The 22703-nt window shown below is 42.0% G+C and overlaps 1 protein-coding gene across 2 annotated transcripts in view; it reads right to left on the reverse strand.

Moving 5' to 3' along the window:
* ERC2 (ELKS/RAB6-interacting/CAST family member 2) overlaps nucleotides 1-22703 on the reverse strand; it is a 1016559-nt gene that overhangs the window by 230910 nt on the left and 762946 nt on the right. For both annotated transcript variants that reach the window (XR_004059350.1, XM_030938245.1), the window contains exon 15: nucleotides 21078-21225. Coding sequence is in view for 1 of the 2 variants with exons in the window: in XM_030938245.1 (XP_030794105.1) it covers nucleotides 21078-21225 (148 nt within the window). In the remaining variant the exon portion in view is untranslated. The remainder of the gene's footprint in view (nucleotides 1-21077; nucleotides 21226-22703) is intronic.

The raw sequence follows: 22703 nt of genomic DNA on the forward strand, positions 1-22703 counted from the left end.
CCTCAGGTGATCGGCCCGCCTCAGCCTCCCAAAGTGTTGCAATTGGGATTACAGGCATGAGCCACTGCTCCTGGCCCTTACTAAATATTTTGTTTAGACTTATACTGACTAAATTTCAGACTATAGTTCCATCTTGCTGAGGTGTTTCTCAATTCTGATTATGTCTGCCATTGTTTTTGGTAAGCTACACGGCTTTGATGCATCCCATTTTCACCAAAAAACATGTTTTCAAAGGCTGTGTATAATTAGTTCCTTGTACATCCTGGCAGGTCACAGTCTAGCTCCTCTGGCAACGTCCCTACAGAGGTGACAGGATTCCCTAACCAACCTGCCTACAATAGCGCTGTGCAATCAACTCTAAATCCATCCATCCAGTCCTTATTTCTCTATGTGGTAAAAAAGCTATTCATATACATACGAGTTTATCTTAATGTATTCCTAGCTGAAATCTTGGTACCCTGGTACCCTGTGACTATGCCATTCCCTTGATTTGTCTTTCTATCAACCTTATCAAAAAACAAAGTGATGTTAGCACTACCTAATTTTCAGGAACAAATAAATCTTAATGATTTCTGATTTTATTCTCATTTCATAAGCCATTAATTTAAAGACTTATTTTGCAATCTAGGTGAGGACCAATATCGAACCTATAGAATTTAATCAACATGACATTTGTCTTTTAGGCATTTAGTGGTAAAGTTCTGGAAGTTGGTAAAATTCAGAAGAGCTTAAAAAAGTGGAAAATTAATTTCTCTCTTCTTTGGGTGCTTTCATCCACTGTTGGCAGAATTTTAAGTTGGTATAAACTTTCTCAAGAGCAATTTGGCACTATGTATCAAAATTTAGCATATGTATACCCTGTGGTCCAATAGTCTCTTCCTGAAAAAAATGTTGGAGAAGAACACAGGGATGAATACAAAAGGGTATCACTGGGATGGTAATCATAGAAGCAGCTAATGAGAAGTAAAAATGTGTCCATATATCAGGATTTGGTTTATCAAATCATTAAATAGCTTTTATTCCTATAATGAAATATTCAGAAGCCGGTCAAAAGAGTGATATACATTTGTATTCACCAGAAGGAAAGTACATCACAACATATAATTAAATGGAAATAAAAGCAGACTGTAAAACAACTTGTTCACATAAAATAGTATATAAAAGTCTACATTTACACATATATATGGGTTTGTATATATATGTGTGTATGGATACATATATATATATGTATATATATGAGAAAAGTACAGAAAGATGAGCACCAGATATTTATAATTATTGCTGGGTATTTAGATTTTAGGGAATTAATTTTCTCCTTTATTCCTTTCTATATTATTTAAATATTCAATCAGGTACAGAAAATAATAAAACAATAAAAAAGATTTCTCTGCTTCCTATACAAAAATGCAGTGATACATATTACATCTCATATTAGGGGGAGATACTGCTGGAATCATTTTAGTTCTGGGGAAAAGACTCCTGAGACTGAGAACTTTGACTTTGGAGAACTCAGACTCCTCTTGCCTTCTATTTTAGTGAACTACAACAGCCCATTAAATGGAGCACCCTAACTTACTGGCCACAGCTTTCCTCCTTCCACCTTAATCTTTTAAAATTCCAATTTCTTCTAACAACTAGAATCACCAATCTCTCTGAAGTTTAGCAAACTGCAATGAGGGGCATGGCTGTGTCTACGCACAAACAGCTGGATTGGAAAGGAAAGGTTCCCAAGACCCTGTCAGACTCTGAACCAAGACACTAGTGCCAAAGTCAAATCCTCCCCCAAGAATCCAGGGAACCTCAGCTGGATCAAGTCACTGTCTATCTGAATGTCACATCATGGGACAAAGATGGGGAGTATCTCTTTGCTGGGTCTTTTCAAGTTGAGAGAGTTAGTAGTATAGCTCCAAGTTCAGAAAATATATTTTAACAATACAGCGATGCAATAATGTATAGGCTAAAGTCATGCAAAAAAATTTTCTCATTCCCACACACTGAACTTGGTAATTATATAGAAGTTTGGATATTAAGGACCCAGACATCAAGGAGTAGATTAAAAAGCATAATTATGGCTCAGAAATAGCATGTGCCTAGGGACATTGCTGGCCAAGTCCTACCCTACAAAACAAAACAAAAAAAAGGTATGCTGTGGGGTGTTTTTTTCTTCTCTGCCATTTTGGGAAATAATCCATGAAAAGAATAAAGCACCATAATGATTATTTAGGGACAGACATGACTTGGAAACTGGTAGCAAAATAGGTCTTTAGTTCTAGAATTTTAAGGTTAATGGCCCAAGGATCTCCCAGACTCTAAAGCTTTATAGGACATTTTATTTGAAATCTGTGCTCAAGAGAATATACTTCAAATTTCCATGTCTCGTAAGTTGTACAATGGAAGGAAACTATTATTTTACTCTTGGAGTGGTGGTTGGGGGATGCATTAATGAAAGACCCAAATCATAACCTACTAACTACAGCTAAGTATGCAGAAAATAAGAACATGCCCTAGAAGGTACCCAACCTTCATCAAACCCAGGACAAGCTCTCATGAGCAGAATGACCCAGCAATCTCATCTCAGCAGCCATTTTATCATTAATTGAAAATGCTGGTTCCAAGCTGACTTTGTGTTGACAGTTTTCATATCACACTCTTACTTAAGAATACACAGTGGCTCCCTATGTCATGTGCATCAGATAGAAAGAGTTCAGTTACTGGGCAAGGCCAGTCTCTCACTTTCCTTCTTTAACAATCCACCTCCTCTCAGCTTCCTCCACAGAAACTCTCCCAAAGGTTGTCTGTCTCTAATTCCAAGCACACAGACTCATCTCAACTCTGGTGTTTCCCTGGCTGGAAATAACTTCTCCCTACAAAACCAGGTACTTCAGCCTCCATCACAGTTGGGCTCAAAATGTACCTTATTAAGAAAATTTCCATAACTAGAAGTATCCTGGAGAGTAAAGAAAACCAGAAGTGGGATCAGAAGGCCTGAGCCAAATGGTCAAAGTTAAGCCACTTAACAGCTGTGAAACTACCTGCAAGTTATTTAACGTCTCCAGTTCTATGCAAAAGGCATCAGCAAGCCGCTTGACATCAAGGAAGCTGCTCTAGATACCTGAGCTAAGTCTGTGGCTTCTGATTCCTTTTTATAGCCCTGGAAATTCTGGAACAAGGTCCAGACCCTCTCTGTGCTCAATAAACTCTGTGGATCAACTGTCTGTCTTACTCATCATGGTGTGCCCTGAGCAAACAGGCTTATCTCCACTTCTACCCTGACTCCTGTGACACAGTCCTATACTAGTCTCCAGTTACACTTTTCCTGGTGACAGTTACAGCCCAGAGTGATCCAAAATCTTGCCATTTATTTTACATTTCCAGTAGGTGAATTTGCAAGGCTATCTATGTATGGAGACCAAGTGTTGGGGGTCCAGGGATTCCCACCTTTGGGGCTGCTGACTCATTTAATTAGATCAATGCCTCTAAAATGCTGATCTGTCAACCAGATCTGTCAGCTTCTTGGTGACTCTCCCCTGAGATTTTGAGTGTGTAGGTCTGAAAGTGGCCCTAGAGTGGGTATTCAGTGAAGGAGACAAAACAGCTTGCCGGGCGATGTTAAAACAGAGTCAGGTTTTAGGAACTGCTGCTGCAGGTAATCTAACTATTTTAAACACTGAGACTCATGGACATTGTTTTCAAAGACTGTGCCTTGTGATAGCCAGAAATAACCCAGAGAACCAGAAGTTAAAACAATCATCTGTATCATTTTTATAATTATTTCCTCTAATTTCCAACTCTAATTTGTCACTGTCTTTCATTATCTATCAGTCTATGGCGCATGACATTAAGCCTCTTGGGAATTCCAAGCTGGGAATCACTGCATGCTAGAAAAGGTCCAATGCTGTTCACTATCTCTTCTCAGCGTGTCCCTGCCAAGGAATAATCAGAAAAGGCTTCTTTAACCTTCTCCTTCAAGTTTTCTCCTTTCTCCCTCAGGGATGCCTCTCTGGGGTCCAGGGAAGCTTTCATTCCCATAAAGACCTTGGTGTTGTTGGACATGAAAACCAGCAGGCACATATACCAACTCTGTCCCTGGATAAGTGTGTGGTTTCTGTTTGGTTTGTTCGAGAAGTTCTTTTTTGGATTTGCATTTCAACACTGTAAGAGATCTGAGAAACATCCTGGCAAACTGTCAGGAGAACATTCATTTGACTGGAGAATGAGGCCTCTCCTTTCCCAGAACTATCCTTTGCATTCTCTGAGTTTGAGAATAAATATAATAACAAACAACCAAACAACCATAGAAGTTAGACCCAAGCCTTGACTTCAGATGGCTCAAGGTGAAGATAAAAATCTATAAATCATTCCGCAGATCATGCAGAAACAGGGAAAGATATTGTGCTGGTTCCCTGATGCCTATCTGGGGTCCCACAGTTCCATGGAACATTCCAGAAGTAATTTGGCTTTGTGCTCAGTGCACCGGGACTAATGCTTTTCAACAAAATTTCACAAGGAGATGTGGGGATAATTTTGGGTCCTGCTCTCAGCAGAAGCTGAAAATTAGGTGTGGCTAAGAAGACAGAATCAGACTTTTTTATGTGACCACTGTTTGGACAAAGCACCCAAGAAGTGAAAAATCATCTGCCCTATCACCACAGAGAATTTATGATGGATTTGCCCCAGAGGAGTCCTGCTCAGAAAAGCCTGCAAAACAGATCTATTAAAACGAACCTCTAATTATGAACAGTACAAGAATCCCACTGAGATAATTTTGCAGCTATAACATCAACCAATTCAATAATCCCAAAGCCCAGTCACAGAATCATCCGACTTGAGAAGATCTGAGTCCCTTAAGGGTGATTACTGGGCATGCATGACTGACCACCAAACTAGGTGAGATGCTGCTGATAAAAGAAAAAAGAACAGGACAACAGCTTTCAACCCAAGCCATTTAAAATATCCAACAATGGCTTACAACATAAAACTGTTTGGCGGCAGAAAGAGGGAACCTATTATCGAGTATATTTTCTGGACTGAATACCAGAAATGTAAGTAAGATGACAGGATGTGCCAGAGGTCATGTAAATGTGGGTGACCTGGTAAAGGAATGTGGAATGCCTGACTTCCAGCCAGCACTTAGCTCCTTCTACTGTGGAGGAAGTAAGGACCAAGGTCAGAAGGATGCTCTGCCTGCCCCTCACAGACTCTCTCCATGTTCAGCAGAGTTATTATCAGACTCAAGCATCACACATCACTCTAACATTTTCCTCAGAGAGAAATCTTAGGTTTCTTCTACTTCCTCAGTTCTCTTGGTCTTGGTCAGGACATTAATATTTGTTGAACAGCATGTTTTTAAAGTGGAAAGATATTTCAAAAATCAAATATTCTGGTTTGTTTCAAAGAACATGTTCTCAACTAAAGCCTGATTCTTTCTTCCTGTGGGAGTGAGCCACAGTTGGCAATGATTCACCGAAATTTCCACCAGCTAACAATAAAAAATTATGTCCCATTCTGAAGAAACAAAAGAAAAATTGTAGTGAAGTCGTACGTTTCCTTTCCAGTCCCCAAAGACAATCTGAAGAACTGATTCAACATGCCGAATTAAGTCCTGAGAATTTATCCATATCTAATAAGGATTAGCAAATGTTACAACACTGAACATGGTTGGACATAATTTATATTCCAACTTCTAAGGCACTGGGTTAGTGTGGTCTCATTCCGGCCCTGACGTAGGAGGATACAGAGAGCAGTCATGCTGTGCCCTCTGAGAATCCCTGTATGACAAGCAAGAGGGCTCTTTATGTGAAAAAAGGTTTCTTTACACAGGACCAGTACCCACAGGACCAGATAACTAACTCTAAAGAACCACTGAGGGGAGATGTGCAGCTCCCCTCCAGCCTAAGAACATTGTTCTAGAAGCAGAAAACCTAGTGATAGAACACACTCTGCCTCTTGCCAAAGCTGGGTGTCCACCTGCAACTTGGAAAATGTTGGAAACAATTCTAAATTACATATTGGGAGTGAGGAACATTAAGACTCCTAAACTTTGGGCTAGCAGCTCTGGTTGGGTCTGCTCCATTCCATTTCTCATCCATACTTGCCAAAAGCACAAAGAGGCAACTGGGACATTTGCTCATACTATCTGCTATTAAGATAAATCAGCAACACTTAAGTGTCTTTGGTTCATAAAAAATAAACCCCCAGAGTTTGCTCTTCCCCCACCAATATATCAACTTTTTGTTTCCCTGCCTTACCAAGGATTGCATCAGTAGAAAGCTCAGGAACACACAGGCTCTTCCTGGAAGCCAAACCTCATCTCAAGAAGCCTCAGAAGACCCTGGCCCCAGCAGACCCCTCAGGAGCCTAGACATGCAAACATCATTGTTGGATGGGTATAAATACCCCTTTCCTGGAGGGAAAAATTCCAGAACCCATCCTGAACCAGCTTCTTTCATTCCTTTCTTTCCCTCTCTCCTTCCCTCTCTCCTCTCCCTTCTTTCCCTCCCTCCCTCCCTCGCCTCCCCATCTCACCTCCTCCTCCCCTCCACTCCCCTCCCTCCCTTCCTTCTCTTCCTTCTTCCTTTCCTTTCTCCTCCTCCTCCCCTTTCTTCTTCTCCTTCTTCTTCTTCTTCTTCTTCTTCTTCTTCTTCTTCTTCTTCTTCTTCTTCTTCTTCTTCTTCTTCTTCTTCTTCTTCTTCTTCTTCTTCTTCTTCCTCCTCCTCCTCCTCTTCCTCCTCTTCTTCTTCTCTCTCTCTCTCTTTCCTTCCCTCCCTCCTTCCCTCCCTCCCTCCCTCTTTCTTTCTTTTTGAGACAGGGTCTCACTCAGTTGCTCAAGCTGAGTGCAGTGACGCAGCCATGGCTCACTACAGCCTCGACCTCCCAGGCTCAAGCAATTCTCCTGCCTCAGTCTCCTGAGTAACTGGAACTACAGGCACATGCCACCGCATCCAGCTAATTTTTGACTTTTTGTGGAGATGAGGCCTCACTATGTTGGCCAGGCTGGTCTCAAACTCCTGGAGTCAAGCAATCTTTCCGCCTCGGCCTCCCAAAATGTTGGGATTACGGGTGTGAGCCACCACACCCAGCTAACAGGGTTCTTTCAAGACAGTGTTCATTCTGTTCTATTTGTTTTTCTTCACAGATAAATGAGTGTCTGGCTCCCAAAAAGGCAGAGGAGGTGACCCTATGTTTGAACACTGCCACTCAAGTTCTTTATTCCTTGGTCAGTGAACAAGTCATGTGAATCCTAGTTTATGTTGAGAGATTGTCACCAGAGATGGTATGGGACCACCATTCCTTGAAGCACAGTGCTACCCTGTGGGGAAGAATAAGATAGCCCCATCTTTCCACCTCACAACTAAGATCAACATCTTGTACATTTCTTTAGTCCTCAGGGGTTTTAAAGACCTTACCCTAGAGAAGATGCTTCAAGATAATACTTCTCTGTAACTTAGGTAGGAAACAATGTACCTATTTTATAGGAAGGTAAGTTGACCTGCTCAGCATCATACAACTAGTGAGTGGAGGTGAGTCAGGATTACACCAGTCAAATGAGCGATCTTTGGATCCTTCCTTCTTCACTGTTGTCTCTGAAATCTAGAATCCGCCAATATTGCCTGATGGGGAAAATGGCAATTGTATCTTGATGGGAAAACAAATGAGCAAAGAGTGCTGCCTTTACATGCAGATTAGCTAAGTGTGCACCCTGGCCCAACCACTTATCAGCTCCGTGACCTGGTTTCCCCATCTGCAAAGTGGGCATAATGATGGTACTGCCTCTTCAAGTTTTTGTGGGGACTATAATAAAACAAACGCACAACATTGTGCCTAGCATACCACTTCCTGAAGAAGTGTTAGCTGTGTTAATGTTCTACTGAACAATGCATCTTCTCTACTCAACTGTAGGCTCTGCAAAAGTGAATCCTGTCATTTGCCTGTGCATCCTCAAAGGCCTTGTCACAGATCAAGTACTTGACGTACTATGTGTGAATGCACTGGAATAATCTCAGACAATCAAAACTACAAGGGCTTAGAGGTCTGTTAGGTTATCTCTTTCACTTTACAGATGGAGGAACAGAGCCTGTGAGAGAGAGAGAAAAAAAAAATGAGCTGCCCAAGGTTTCTCAGTGCATTGGGACCACAGCTGGGCTAGAACTCTTGGGTCCATTTTCAGACCCTGAACCTTCTACTGCCTGCCAGGGCTCCCCTGAGGAGGTGGGTTGCCTTGCTTTGTTTAAACTTTTAACATTACACTTTAAGGTAGCCTTTGCATCAGACATCTCAGCGAGCATTAGGCCCCCAAACCAAGAAGACTGACAACAGAAACTCTGCCTGGCTTTGTGATCCACACACCTCCTTCCTACCCTAGCACCCACCCCAAGTGGCTTCATCACACCCAAGGTGGCCAGGAGCAGTAGGGTTTCCGGTTGATTTCTGAGCTGAGTTTGCAATTCTAGGAGTGCTGGGCCATGAGAAAGAGGAAATAAGTCAGCTGCAAGATAATCAGTTAATTGTAGTTTCTGGGGCGTAAGAACAGCCTTGGATTTAGACCTTCTGAGTTGCCATTCTTGGGGCTTTTCACTCTTTTCTGGGATGACCACCTCTCTGTCTGATCTAAAGTTATAATCTTTTTGCCCAATTCCACTCCCAGGCTGTGTCGAAGGTCATTTGAATGAAGATTTTTTGGTTGTGCCCAACAGGGGCATGTCCCAGTGGTCATATCAGGGCAGAGATAAGAGAATGGGGTTGGGCTGCTGCATGCATATTTTTTAAAAATAATGTCATCTAAACACTAGTGTTGTGGGGTTCTGGCTCCCCCACCTTGTCAACTTAGCAACTGCACTTGGGGAGCTGGCCCAGAGGAACAGACTCCAACTCTCCTGGCTGCGGTTTGTCCTCACTGAGGTCTCCCCTCCATGCACAGGGCTTCCACATGGCTCACCCCTAATTTGGTTGGAAAGCTCTAGTGCTTTCCCGGGCAGGGTATCTGTGGAACATCCTATTCAAAATCAGCTCCCCAAATCCCTCATACAGCATCATCTTTGGTTTTTCCCACAGTATTTATTGTCGTGCAACATGCCCTATATTTGATGTCTTTATTTTGTTTCTTGTTTCTTCACTGGAATATATGGGGCAGAGAATTGTCTGCTTTGTTCACAGCTGTATCTCCAGTGTCCAGAACAGTATCTGGAACACAGTACATGCTCAACAAATATTTGCTGGATAAACTGCCTACTTCTTTCCATGCCCACCTAAGTTGTAAAAATCTCTCTCTGCCTCTTGTTGTCTCTGTTTATGGATCACTTGCACTTCCTGTGGTAGGATTCTGCCCCAAATCTATGAGTGGCATGTTTTCAGAATGTAGCCTGAAAAATTTAACACGAACAGTTGACACTTATTTAAAAATTTACGAATGTCAAGTCCACTGTAGGAGACAGCTATTTCTTGATGCTCTAAAATCTGAAAACTACCCACAAGTCCAATAATTCAACTCTTGGGCATTAAAGAAATTAACATAAAAAATAAAAGCCTTATGTACTAAGATGCTCACCACAGTGTGATTACAAAAGTGAAAAGCTAGAAACAAATCGAAATCCCCAAAGCAGAATGGTAAAATTAATGACTACAAAATGATAGAAATCATAAACCAAGATATACGTTTTCGAAGGCTTTTAAGGACATGGGAAAAATGTACAAAATATTAAATGTTTAAAAGGCTAAACAAACTTTATTATGTAGTATGTCATGCCTTTGTTCAAATATGTATGTAGACAATGGAATGTAGGAAACTATAAATCTTAGTGACAGTTATTTCTGAGTAGTGGGACTATGGGTAACTTTAGTTTTTTATTTACATTTTTCTAAGGTTCTATTATGAGCATATATTATTTTTATGATAAAAGATATATCTCTATACCTTCAACTATGGAAAAGCTCATTTACATAGAAAGGATGCTACAAAATCAAATCCTTATTACTTTTTAATCTAGTGCATTATTAAGGGGTAACATTGAAAAAAAAAAAAACAATACACGGGAGATTCTGGAACTTTTAACTTTGCCTTTAGTGTGTTGCAGAGAATCAAAAGAAGAAAGTGACATCTTCCCCCAAAGAATATAAAGTTGAGAAAGATTAAAGGCAAAGTAATGGAAATTTTAAATTCCAAGTCTGATAAATGTCTTCCTGTAATCATGAGAGGAGAGGGTGAAAAATCCTTTTCCTTAATTTTCAGGAAAAAATCCTGATACTATTATTTGAAAAAGCTGAAAAAGAAGAAGTTCTGAAGCCAGGAAAGGACAGACCTGGTGTGCACCACAATGGTGATCAATGACAAAATCGATATCACTTTAACACAGCTTTTCAAGGGGCGGTGTGAAGCAAAAAGCGAGTGAAAAGGGGCTTTTCTTTCATTTTGAAATTCAGCATCAGGAGGACACAAGGGCAGGAAGTGGGATCTTTTTTCAATGTATTTGAAATGATAAGGTGAAGACAGCCTGAAAGGACTTTTAATTATATGATGAGAGGAAGGAAGGGAGGGAGAGAGAGAAAGGGACCAGGAAAAACCTGGTTTTATATGTTGAATGATGAAAAAGAAAATGTAAAAGTAAAGAGAAGAAGGCTTTCCCACAGTTACCTTGGGAATGAAGCACAAAGGCTGCAGGAGGTAAGCGCCACCATTTCTTGCAAGAAAACCAAAACGCCAGCACACTTGATTAAGCCTGTAGCCTTATCCCCTAGTGGCAACCGGTGATGTCTGGTGATGCAGGAAGAGATAAGTCGCCCTTCCCTGCCTGCACATGGTGGCCTCAGGTCATGGCAGGAGCCAGCGGGGGCCAGGCAAGAAGGGTCAGGAGGGGTGGGCAGTGGGTGCTCAGGGTCGCAGAATAAAGCCTTCTTTATTCCGCTTTTTAGCCTCAGGATTACAGGGGCTAAGACCTAACCGAGGTATCGCACCAATTCAGGGACAGCTCCTGGGAAGAGCACGGAAAAACTTCAATGTGAGACCCAGTTGGGCTCTGGTTCCACCTCTCACCAGCTGTGGCATCTCTGCATAGCTCCTGAACCCAAGTTACCTCATCTGTAAAACAGGATTATTAACATCTGGTTTTTAGGGTTGTCATGAAGATTAAATGAGATAATAGATTTAAAATCCCTAGCCCAACGCCAACTATACAAGAGCTCAAAAACTGTTGGTTCCTCACATTCTAAAATGTGAATAGAAAAACAATGATGTACACCAAGGTCTCTGTACACATTATACCCACTCCTAAGTCTCACTGAAGCAATGTCAGTCTAATAACTCCCCAAATCCACACAGTCTAACAGCTGGATTCCTCCTCCCAAAGCACATTGGCTCCCTGGTGGCCGACATCTTGGGAATTTTCTCCTGTACACACTCTACTTTGGTGGTGGATCTGAATAGTCTCAGAGGCGGTAATGAACAGGTTAAAGTTGAGGGGATTTCAAACATGTCTAATCCAATAAGAGGCTTGGTAAAACATGCGTTATCACTTAAAGAATAAATGTTTAAAAATAGAGCACAGATGTGAAATTTGAATAAAAAGAGAGAGACAGCACAGTGAGAGATCTTCTTGGCATGTGGATGCTATTCTCTGTTTTGGTCACCTTCAGCTAAGCCTGTTATTCTGATATGCTCTGCCAACTGCTCAGTGCTGTGGGGTGCTTCAAGTTACTGAAGCAAAGTTGGCAAATCACTCTGAAATTTAAAAATCAGACCCATCTCCCCCTTTATGCATTTCTAAAAGCCAGGGAAAACAATGGTAAAATTGATCTTTTCAAGTTTTTCTAAACTAATACTTAAAAAGCAAAGAGTGAGTTTCCCCACCCCTCCTAAAACTAGCAATACTTTTACTGGGATCCTTAAAAACTTAAGAGAAAGTATCATGGTTAAATAGGCATTGGTCACAAAATATGGGCTACAGATTGCCAATCATAGAATTCATGGGAATTCTACTTATGTAGAAAGCATTCTCTGATTCCTCCAGCAGGCAAAGGTTTTTGAACTTCAGTAACATCTCTGCAACAAAAAAAATAGCAATTTGTCCTATTTTATCTTTCATGAGCTAGTATCTATCATACTAGAAGTAGAGATGATAAAACTCCAAGGCTTAAGGACAAAACCAACACATCCTATAGCCAAAGAGTGCCCATAAGTGCTCCATGCATGTTTAGGAAAAGGAACTAAAATACATTTAAAACAGAGCTTTCACCCAAGGAAGACACTCAGGTGAGAGACTCACATTATTGGCCATCAGGTCAGCTTGATGCTCTGGGAAGATGCCCTTCTGATAGGGATTTGAAAAATGCATGAAATCAGAGAAAATACTTTGCCTCCATATTCACTGAGTGCTATTTTTTGTTGCAATGGCAAACTGAGTGGATTCCCTGAGTACTGGGGTTGAGGCACCAGCTGCCTAGGATAAGGAATGTTTCCAGGCTAAGAGAGCAAATGAGTGTCTTACCCAATTGCTTGGACATTAAGAGGAAATTGTTTACAGTAACACTGAGCAGTTCAGGCTTTACCTCCATAAGAATGACCTGCCAGATCTGAGTATTTCTTTTTTTTATTAAAAAGGGTTCTCTAGAATAGACTGTAAAGACACTTTGCATTGAAGTCAAAGATAAATAGAGATGTGACTGGATTCTACCAGTGGGACACAAACAGCTTAACCCAAAGTGGGTCTGCTGTAAAAACCAATACATTTGCATTTTAGCAATTTGATCTGGACCAAGTCTGTGATGCATTACAATGCTGGGATCAAATCAAGCTTTTCTGGAGGTAATCCAAACACAACAGGAGGCTATGGGAACCCTACAGCATGGAGTTCCTCTACTGCTGTTTAACTGTGCTAACCTCCTGAACCGTAAAGGGTAATTAAAAGTCATCTGCACATGAAGCACTGAAAGTGTAAATAGGAAGCACAACCGTGGCTTCTAGCAGAGGGGAGAAGAAATGTCTGGCTAACCACTCCACTCAGGTGCTTCTTACTTTCCTGGACAAGATGGGTCTACCTCTGTTGAGATCCAATTTTGACTGGGATTCCATCCTTATAGGTGGCTCTCCTGAACACATTCCAGGGCAGCCTCTGCCTTCTCCCATTTTTCACCACATCTGCGACTAATCTTTGTAGACTAATCCTTATAGACAGTCCTATGATTTTCGGACAACACAGGGCAGAGAGACTCTACCTAAATAGATTACATTACAAGCAACTTGTTATGGCCTCCAGAATGTTTACCTAGACATGGGACTTTTCTTTTCTGCAAACCCCATGGGAGGCAGATCACAGAGAACCAGTGGACTAGTCTCCTGGTCTTAATGCCTTCCTGCTCCAGCTGACCTATGTGTTTCCTGGTGGCCAAAAGCAATGCCCAGAACTGGTAGAGAAAGGAAAAGAAAACCAAGTACAATTTATCTCTGATCTCAAAAGTAGTCTAACCAGTTCTGAGAAATAAGCTGGTTCTAATTTTAACTAAACAATAATGTCTGGCCCTCATTTTAAAAAGGCATTTTCATCGAGGATGTGTGTATCACTACTTCAGCACATAGGGGAACATTTGGGAATATGGCTTAGGGGGTAAGATTTAGTTTTAAGCTTTCTTCAAAAACTCCTTAGCAGCAGGCAAATCCAGTGATTTCAGAATTAATTATTTTGATGTCAGTTCTTTTTTCAAGGGTGAAGAAAAAGAGTTGGGGCCCTGGCTCCAAGACACCAAAAAAGGAAAGGTGGTAATTTTCTTATGTTTTTGAACTGGCCTCCATAGAAAAAGAACCAAATCAAAATTTAACTAATTCCCAATTGAGGCCCTCTCCCAAAACTGCACAAATCTGCAAGCAAGATTATTTTTAAAAAGAAACAACATAAAAGTATCAGAGGTATATGCCTGTGAAGAAACAGGAGTGGAAGGAATACAAAAGTTGGATAGTGTTAGATATCTACTCTACCAAACTAGAATCAACCCTTTACCTTTTTTTAATGCAACACATAGCAGAAAGTTAATTTGTATTACCCTCTTACCTTTATACCACGCTCAGCCTAGAACTAACCCAAATGTCAACACCTGCAGAGCATCATAAAGATTCTTTTATTGTTAAGCACAGTTGCAATTTCTGAACTCATTTCATATCACCTTTAGCTTTCTTGACAGATGTTTAAAAATAGTTAAACTATTTCTAGGCAAATTGATTTATGAGATACTCGGGAGTTTTCAGGGATGAAATGGAGGGATTCCCTTCATAACAGCAAGAAACCTCTGCTACTTCTGAGAACTCAGTGACATTTTATTCAAAAAGAGTCCAAGAAATTTGAGAAGATTTGAACTAGAAGAAGGTAAAAAATTTGGAATAAAGTCCAAAATTACCACCATCCCAAATAGTTCAACCATGGGGAAAGTCACTCTGTAAAAGTGTTTTGCAATGTGGCAAGAAAGGGCATGGTTACATTTTGAGGTCATCAGTTGACACATAGGCCTCATCTTCTCTATCAAGCCCTATAGACTGGTGGTGGCTGCCTAGAATACTGGGGTGAGAATTATGAGGCTAAGTCTTATCTATAGAAACAAGGATCATGATTGATGGATTATTTTTCTTTTCTTGCCATGATTTATTCATTCATTCATACATTCAACAAATAATTGCTGAATGCTAGCAATTGTGTTAGTAACAGATAACACAATTATCAGAGATCAATGATGAGCAAAAAGTCATATTACCATATTCTCAGTCCTTATGGAGCTCAAAAACTAGCAAGTCAGATAGCTATTATTAAAATCATCACAAAACAAATGCAAAATTGTATCTGTTACAAGTGCTGTAAAATGGATAATATATGTGCTGAAAAGTGTCAACTTGGCAGATTTGACCCAATTGAGCAAGTCCCAGAAGGCTTCCCTGGAGAAGTGATGTTCGACTGAAATTGAATGGATGAATAGGCATTAACTAGGTAAAGAAAAGAGGGAAAAACATTCCAGGCAAAGGAAAGGGTACATGCAAGATACAGAGCACATTGGTTTAAGTTTGTATTTATCCTAACACCTAGAGGAGCCTGGGAAGGGTTTTCAGCAGTAAGGACTGGAGGGTGATGAGTGTAACCTGAGATTTATCTTTAGAAAAGATTATGTTTCTGCCCACTGAAGTTTGAAAACAGCTGGCCTGGCCTGGAGGCCAAATGTACTTCTTCTCCTAGGCACAGGCAACCCCCAGTGTAGGCCAATAGCAGGGGAATGGCCTCTCTTGTCTACCTGCATGCCTCTTGACAGCAAGGAAAGTCAAGATTTAGACTCTTATGGTGTGTTGTTGAAACTGCCAGAAAGTCAGGGAGGGTATTTTGTCATTAGCCCTACTCCCTCCCACACTACTTAAAAACCTCATCAGGTATGACAGGCAAATTCCAGCATGAGTTCTCTTTTGTGGCTCCAACGGAAGTAGCAGTGTTTCCTAAAAAGGCAAGTCAAGCACCTTGAGACTCCATGGAGGCTGGAGCTAGGGGATGTGGAAAGTGAGCATACTAGGGTAGCCTTAAACAGGCCAGTCCATAGTGGTGACTAGGGGAGCCCTCCCTATTCTGAGGCTGCAGAGTTAGTGTATTCTGCTTCCTAACTGCACAGAAGTTCTGCTTCAGAATACACCACTCTTAGCAGATCCTGCACAGGAGTCCTACAGTCTACTCCACCCATTCCCACTCTGACAACTTACTTCCTTGCCTCCTTGCTCACTCTACACCAGCCATTAGGCTCCTTGTTATCACCCAAACACACCAGCACACTTCTGCTTCATTCCCTCTGCTGGAAAATCCTTCCCCTAGACATCTACATGGCTCATTCCCCCGCCACCTTCAAGTCCTTGCTCCAATGTCTCCTTCCCAATGAGACCCATCCTGTCTACCCTATTTTAAATTGTCACCAGATCCTTGATCCTACCCTAGAACTCCTGTTTTGCCTTATGCTAGTCTGTATTTTTCTTCTTTTCTACTATATAATTTATTTACTATGTTCATTGTTTATTGCCTTTCTCCCCCTATTAAAAAGTAAGCCTGTCTGGGTGTGATGGCTCATGCCTAACAATCCCCGCACTTTGGGAGGCCAAGGTGGGAGGATTGCTTGAGTCTCAGAGTTCAAGATCAGCCTGGGCAACCTAGCGAGACCTTGTCTCTTCTAAAAACAATAATAAAATAAGCTAGGCATGGTTGTGCACATCTGTAGTCCCAGCTATTAGGGAGGCTGAGGTGGGAGTATCGCTTGAGCCCACGAGTTGGAGCTTGCAGTGAGCTGTGATCGCACCACTGCAGTCCAGCCAGGGCAATGCAGTAAGACCCTATCTCAAAAAAAAGAAAAATGTAAGCTCCACAAGGAAGTGGTCTTTATGTGTTCTAGTCACTGATGTATTCCATGCCTAGCACTGTAACACAGAGCAGGCAGTCAGTAAATACTTGTTAAGTTGAATTCCAATGTGGCAAACATGACACTTGGTCTTACCAAGCTGCACACTCCTATTATCCCCATCACCCTGGACAGGTTGGGAGTCATAAGCTGAACCACTGGAACTGGGTTTCTCTGATGACATCTGTGAGGTATGGGGGCTGATCATGGCTCACAATGTTGCTTTAGGGAGTCAGTGTTCAGCCTAGCCACAAGCAAGATCTCAGCACTCCTGCAGCACCAGGGCCAACTCTGCACCAGATATGAGTGGTTTGATGGTGATTAAGTCATATAGTCTCTTGGACTTTGGTTTAATCAACTCAAAAATAAGGATGATGCTTTTCTCGTTGGGCCAGGCAAAATATCTGTTATAGATGATTCCCCAGCACCTGGCAGAGAGTCTGGCACAGAGTAGGTAGGCAATAAGTTGGTTGATTATAAGGAAAAAATGAGATGATGTTTGTAAACTTATGTAACCATAAAGCACTTGGCATAGAGCCTGGAAAATGGTAATCATGCATTCATTCACACAACAAATATTTACTGAGCACCTACTATGTGCCTGGCAATAACTCAGTGACTTGTGTTGGTCTGGGAAAGGGAGAGACTTTCTGTATAAGTTGAGCTCAAAAGGCTGCCTGGGCTAGGCATGGTGGCTTACGCCCATAATCCCAGCACTTTGGGAGGCCAAGGTGGGAAGACTGCTTGAGCCCAGGAGTTTGAGACGAGCCTAGGCAATATAGTGAAACCTCATTTCTACAAAAAAATATAAAAATGAGCTGGGAAAGGTAGGGCATGCCTGCTGAGGTGGGAGGATCGCTAGAGCTCAGGAGGTGGTGGCTGAAGTGAGCTGTGATTGTATCACTGTACTCTAGCCTGGCTGACAGAGTGAGACCATGTATTGAAAAAGGAAGGCAGTCTGACGAGGGTGACATCTCTCATAAGCCAGTCTGCCTCAGTATCTGCACAGAAGACTGAGCAGGCCAGGCGGGTGGCCTTCCCCTCTCATTGGCCCTGAAAGAGCTCTGCTCTTCCAAGTCAGCCATGCACATCAAGACAATTGAGATCTGGGACTCACCCTCCCAGGACTGCCCTTCCTCACTGATATCATGTGGGTTGCATACACAAAGCAAGCAAATTTCATAAGTGCTATGGGCCTCTTCCGTGCAGGCTGGGACCTGGGGTCCAGGGTTTCTGACATGTCTGCTCACTGCTCCATGAGTGCTTTGGCTTTAGGAGAGGAGGACCAGGAAGGCTTAGGTGTCAAGGTCTATTTGCTCTTTCTGCCACAGTTGCCACAGCTCAACAATGTGTTCTCAACCTGTGCCCAGCTGTGTGCAAAGCAGTAATGATGAAATCAAAATTAAACTACCTCTGAGTGTTGGCGGTTATAATATCAATTAGTAGTAGTAGCAATAATAGTAGTACTAATAGTAATAGTAGTTGCAATAGCAGCTTACACATATGTAGCACCTATTATGTGCCAGGCATATGCAAAGCACTCAGTTTACCTTTCACCTCACAATAACTCTTTGAATTGTTAGCCCAATTTACAGATGAGGAAACTGAGGTTCAAGGTTTAGTATCTTGCCTGTAATCACCCAGCTAATAAATGCCAGAAACAGGATTCACCTTAAGCAGTTCAACTTTGGATGTCATCTTTTATGATCATTTGGCAAAGGGTCTCCTTAAGTATTATGGTGTATCCAACCGTGAGGCTGAGCAAGATACCCAACCTCTCTGGGCCTCTGGCTCCTTCTCTATAAGAGTATCACACGCTCAGTCTTTTTGGGAGGTGATGAGTCGATGTATGTAAAGCCCTTATACCCATGCCTAGTACATGATGAGGGCTCAAAAGTATTAGTAATTGTTGTCAATGTGATCAAAAAGCCTAAGTGTAAGGACTCCAGGCAGAACCCACTGTTTGTGAACAGCTGGAGAACATTCTTTAATGGTGTTTTTGGCATCTACTTCAGGTTTATGAAGATAAGGAGACCTCACAATTTCTGGGAATACCATTCTGCTTGACACTCTGAATTTCTCCCTGAACCTGGTGGGTGGGGTATGTGTGGAATCCGATAGACTATCTAAAGCCTGAGCCCCATCACTTGCAAGCTGTGAGTCGTTGGACTGGTTATTCCATACCCTGAGCCTCAGTCATGCTCCCTAGAAAAGGGAGATAATGCTGCACACACTCACATGGTTGCTGTGAGGACTATGGGACAACATCTCTGAGGGACACTGGATATAAGACCTAGCATAAATTCTCAATAAAAGGGGATTATTTTGATAGCACATTAATCATTGTTCTTAGAGGCATTATCATTGGCAATAAGGATACTGAAATTCAGGTGATTTTTCCTGATCTTTGGTGGGTGGGGTGAGGAAGGATATCAGACCTAAATCACCAAGGAGCCCATCCTCTTCCTTCACTGCATCCTTCTCCACAACAGCCCTTTAGACACTGCCTTAGCACATACAGGAGCTGAACTCTGCATAGCTGGGGTTTCCCAAATGTACCCCATGACACCAAAAACCAAGCTTGTTGTAAAGAATAAAGGCTTTGTGCAGGTTCCTAGGAGCAAATTGAAGGACTATGCTCAATCCTTACTGGAATCGAGAAGTGAATTTTCATGATGCTGAGAAAGAAAAAAGATAGCCTTAAAAATTCCTTGTTGGGAAAAGTAGAGGGGAACATGAGGAGCAAACTGTCTAAGAGAAAGAAAGGAAAAATTATCCACTGCCTGGTAAGAAGGCTTCTGGCAATTCTGCAGCTCCACCAAGTTAATTCAGCAAGAGCTGACCCTATCAGGTGGCCAAAGTCTGGAACCATTGATATATACACAATAAATGAAATGACACTGCAAATCATGATATAATGCTATCATCTATGGTCTCAGACTTTATGGCCATAGAGTACTGAAAATCATCAAAAGAGGTGAAGGTCAAGGTTGGATGAGCTCTTATGCACCCCCACCCCCAATGATTGGGGCAAGTGTCTCCCTAGCAGCTGACTGACCTGAGACCTTTGGATCATGTATGCATCATAGCTGGACCAGTGGTACTTGGCTGTAATATCTGGACTGTAGCCAGCACCACAAGAGCATGGTATTTTCAAGCTCAAGGGCTGTTTCTCAGGTCTATAAACCTGCAGGAGAAACCTACAATGGTTAGGTGCAGGAGAGGAGGGTGCAGGGAAGGAATTAGGGAAAAGCAAAGAAGGATGCTCATTTTGACTTTCTGTGGCCAAGTAGGTGGAAAACCCAGTGTAAAAGATGCACAGCTCCAAAAAAAGAGGTCAGGTGTAAGCAATCTCCGACCCCTGAGGCCAGCATTAGCAAGGCATACCACTCTGTGGAATGATCCCAGTGTCTTGCAGTGACTGGGACTCTCCCTCTATGAGGACAAGGTGCTCAGGCACAGTAGTGGTCTCTCTCTCTCTCTCTCTCTCTCTCTCTCTCTCTCTCTCTCTGTCCCTCTCACTGTCTCTGAACAAGGCAGCCCCATGAGAAATAACTCTGGTGCAGGGCCAATGTATGTCTTTTCCTTCCTGAGAGGGAAAAGGGTTAGTCACATTGTAAGTGGAGGGGACTTAATCCTTCAGGCTTCCTTTCCACTCACCTTGCCCATGGTGCTTGGCACAGATCACTCTAGCAGGCAGAGAGCCTGCCCCAGGGGCTGAGTCAATATCGAGGCACTCTACATGGTAACTGTGTGGCCATTAGAGAGCTTCAGAGCCACATATGTCCCTAGGTAAAATGTGGTAGCCACCCTGCAAGGTCATAAACCATTGAGCTGACTGATTTCATAATGAACTCGAATCTTAGTGAATATCTTTAATCGTTGCTTACAAGAGTCACCAAGTAATATGAGGAAGATAAATATCTAAAGATTTCATGGATGATTTTCCAATATACTTCAGATGTAATTATTTCCATTTAAGCTACTCCCAGAAAACCTTCCAGAGAGCAAGGAACTTTCTGCACAATTTAGAACTATGCCCCCTGCTTCCATGTCCCTCAAAACAAATACAGTGGCCTAGAGGGGCAAAAACACAGGATAATGGGGCAAACGGGTGATTTTTTAAAAATAGTGTGAATAATGGCTGGGTAGTCTCTAAGCATAGTCTGGCAGTGCTAGAAGCTGGGAGATGCTCCTTGGCTGAAATGTATTGGAGGAAATAGTCCAAGAACTAAAGTTGAAAGAATAGAGAGAAAGAAACCTAAAAACCTGGATGAGGGCAGTTCTTTACAGGGACCAGAAAGTGAGCAAGGCAGAAGGTAACAGGTCCAACAGGAAAGAAGTTTACCCAGAATTTAATTATAAGTTTCTAGAATTTAATCAGAAGTCAAACGAAGTCCACTGGAAGAAAGAAAGCTGAGAGCTACTTCTGGGGAGATGATGCTGACACAAAAGAAAGGAAAACAGCACTGGTTGCAAACCACACAAGCCCAGCCACATGCACATAAACACAGAGAAACAGTAAAATGCTGTTGCAGCGACAACTGGGTCCATTGCACTCCTACCTGGTTTTAGCGGCATGAGCCCACAGGATGGATATGGGAAATGAAGAGTGGCTAAAATCCAGAGAAAGCCCACAAGGCCCCAAACCCAGCAAAACACACCTGGCTTGCAGGAGGCCCCACCTGCTGCTTTAATTGATGTACTAGTCGGTCTTTTTCTCGCTTGAGGGCCATGACTTCTTCCTGCGTCTTTTTCTTTTTGGAGGCAGACAATTCCAGCAAGGCAATGTTTGCATCTTTTTCACTGATGGCTGCAAGTAGCGCTTCCTGTCTGGTAAAATAAAGATTATTGAGATCATTTTTGTAAAATAAAAAAATCCCAAACAATTGGCATTTATAGTTGAAATGAACCACAGAGTATTGTCTCAATGGGAAGAAATTATGAATTGTACTTAAAACAAACTAGCTCTTTGGGTTTCAGAATGGACACAGTAGTTTGGGTCAGAATCCCTGTGACTGCACACTGCAGCCACTGAGAGAGGAATCTTTTAATGGCTTCATAGATGTAGCCACATATTAGAAATAGGAGGGGACAAATCTGAGCATTCATTGCCGACACATTTATCCACCCATCCATCCAAACATACATACATTCATCTATCCATCCATCAATTTGCCAAGATTCTTAGTCTGCTTTCTGTTGTTATAAAGTAATACCTGAGACTGCATAATTTATAAAGAAAAGATGTTTATTTGGCTCATGATTCTGGAGATTGGGAAGTTTAAGGGCATGGTGGTAGCTTCCAGCAAGGGCTTTTGTACTAACATGGCAAGAAAAGTAGAAGGACAAGTGAGCAAGTGTGAAAGAGACCACAAGATCAAGCAAAGCTTGCTTTTATAACAACCTGCTCTCTCAAGAACTAATTCACTCCTGAGACAAGAGAATTACTCCATTTGTGAGGGCTCCACCCTCATGATCCTCATGATCTAAGTACTTCTTAATGCCCCTGCCTTTTAATACTGTTACGTTGGTAATTAAGTTTTCATCATATGAACTTTTGGGGGATACATTCAAACTACAGCACCAAGTAAGGTTCTAGATACTCTGAGAAAACCCCTAAAACTGGGTAGCAATTTCACCTATTACTTTTTTCATGCAAGGTTTTCTTTTGAAGACAGACAGAGATATTTACTGGAAACCTTGTTCTATTTTCAATGCACTTAGTGATGCTCCCTTGCCATCCCACCAAAAACAATTACTTCCTCAGCCTTCCTTGTTTCAGTAATTACACTACCATCCACTAAGCAGCACAAATCCTGAACTTAGAATTCATCCCAGAGTTATTTCCTTCTTTCTCTATCCAGAGCCAATCCACTGACAACTTCAGTAGGTTTTACTTGAAAGTATGCCCCTTATCTAAACTTATGCACTACTATAAAAACATCAACCAACCATCAGCATCACTCACTGGGGACCACTACAAAAGCTTACTCATTGATCTCTCTGGTAAAGAGAGTAAAGTCATCTTTCAAAACATTATAAGCCCAGATTCCACCATTCTATTGTGTAAAGATGCATTGCATCACTCTTTAGACTTGAAATCCAGACCCTTTATTGATGCTTGCAACACATTACACTAACCAGCGCTGACAACCTCTCTGAGGGCCTCTGTTCCTCTTCTTCCTCAATCATTAGGCTCCAGCGCATTTCATTCCAGGTCTCTGCTAGTCCTTGGAAATGTTACCCTTGGCCCCTCACGTCACAGGCTTCACCTTTCTATGCTTTTGCCTCACACAGCTCTTATCTTC

Source organism: Rhinopithecus roxellana, chromosome 1, assembly GCF_007565055.1.
Source record: "Rhinopithecus roxellana isolate Shanxi Qingling chromosome 1, ASM756505v1, whole genome shotgun sequence".
Taxonomy (NCBI): domain Eukaryota; kingdom Metazoa; phylum Chordata; class Mammalia; order Primates; family Cercopithecidae; genus Rhinopithecus; species Rhinopithecus roxellana.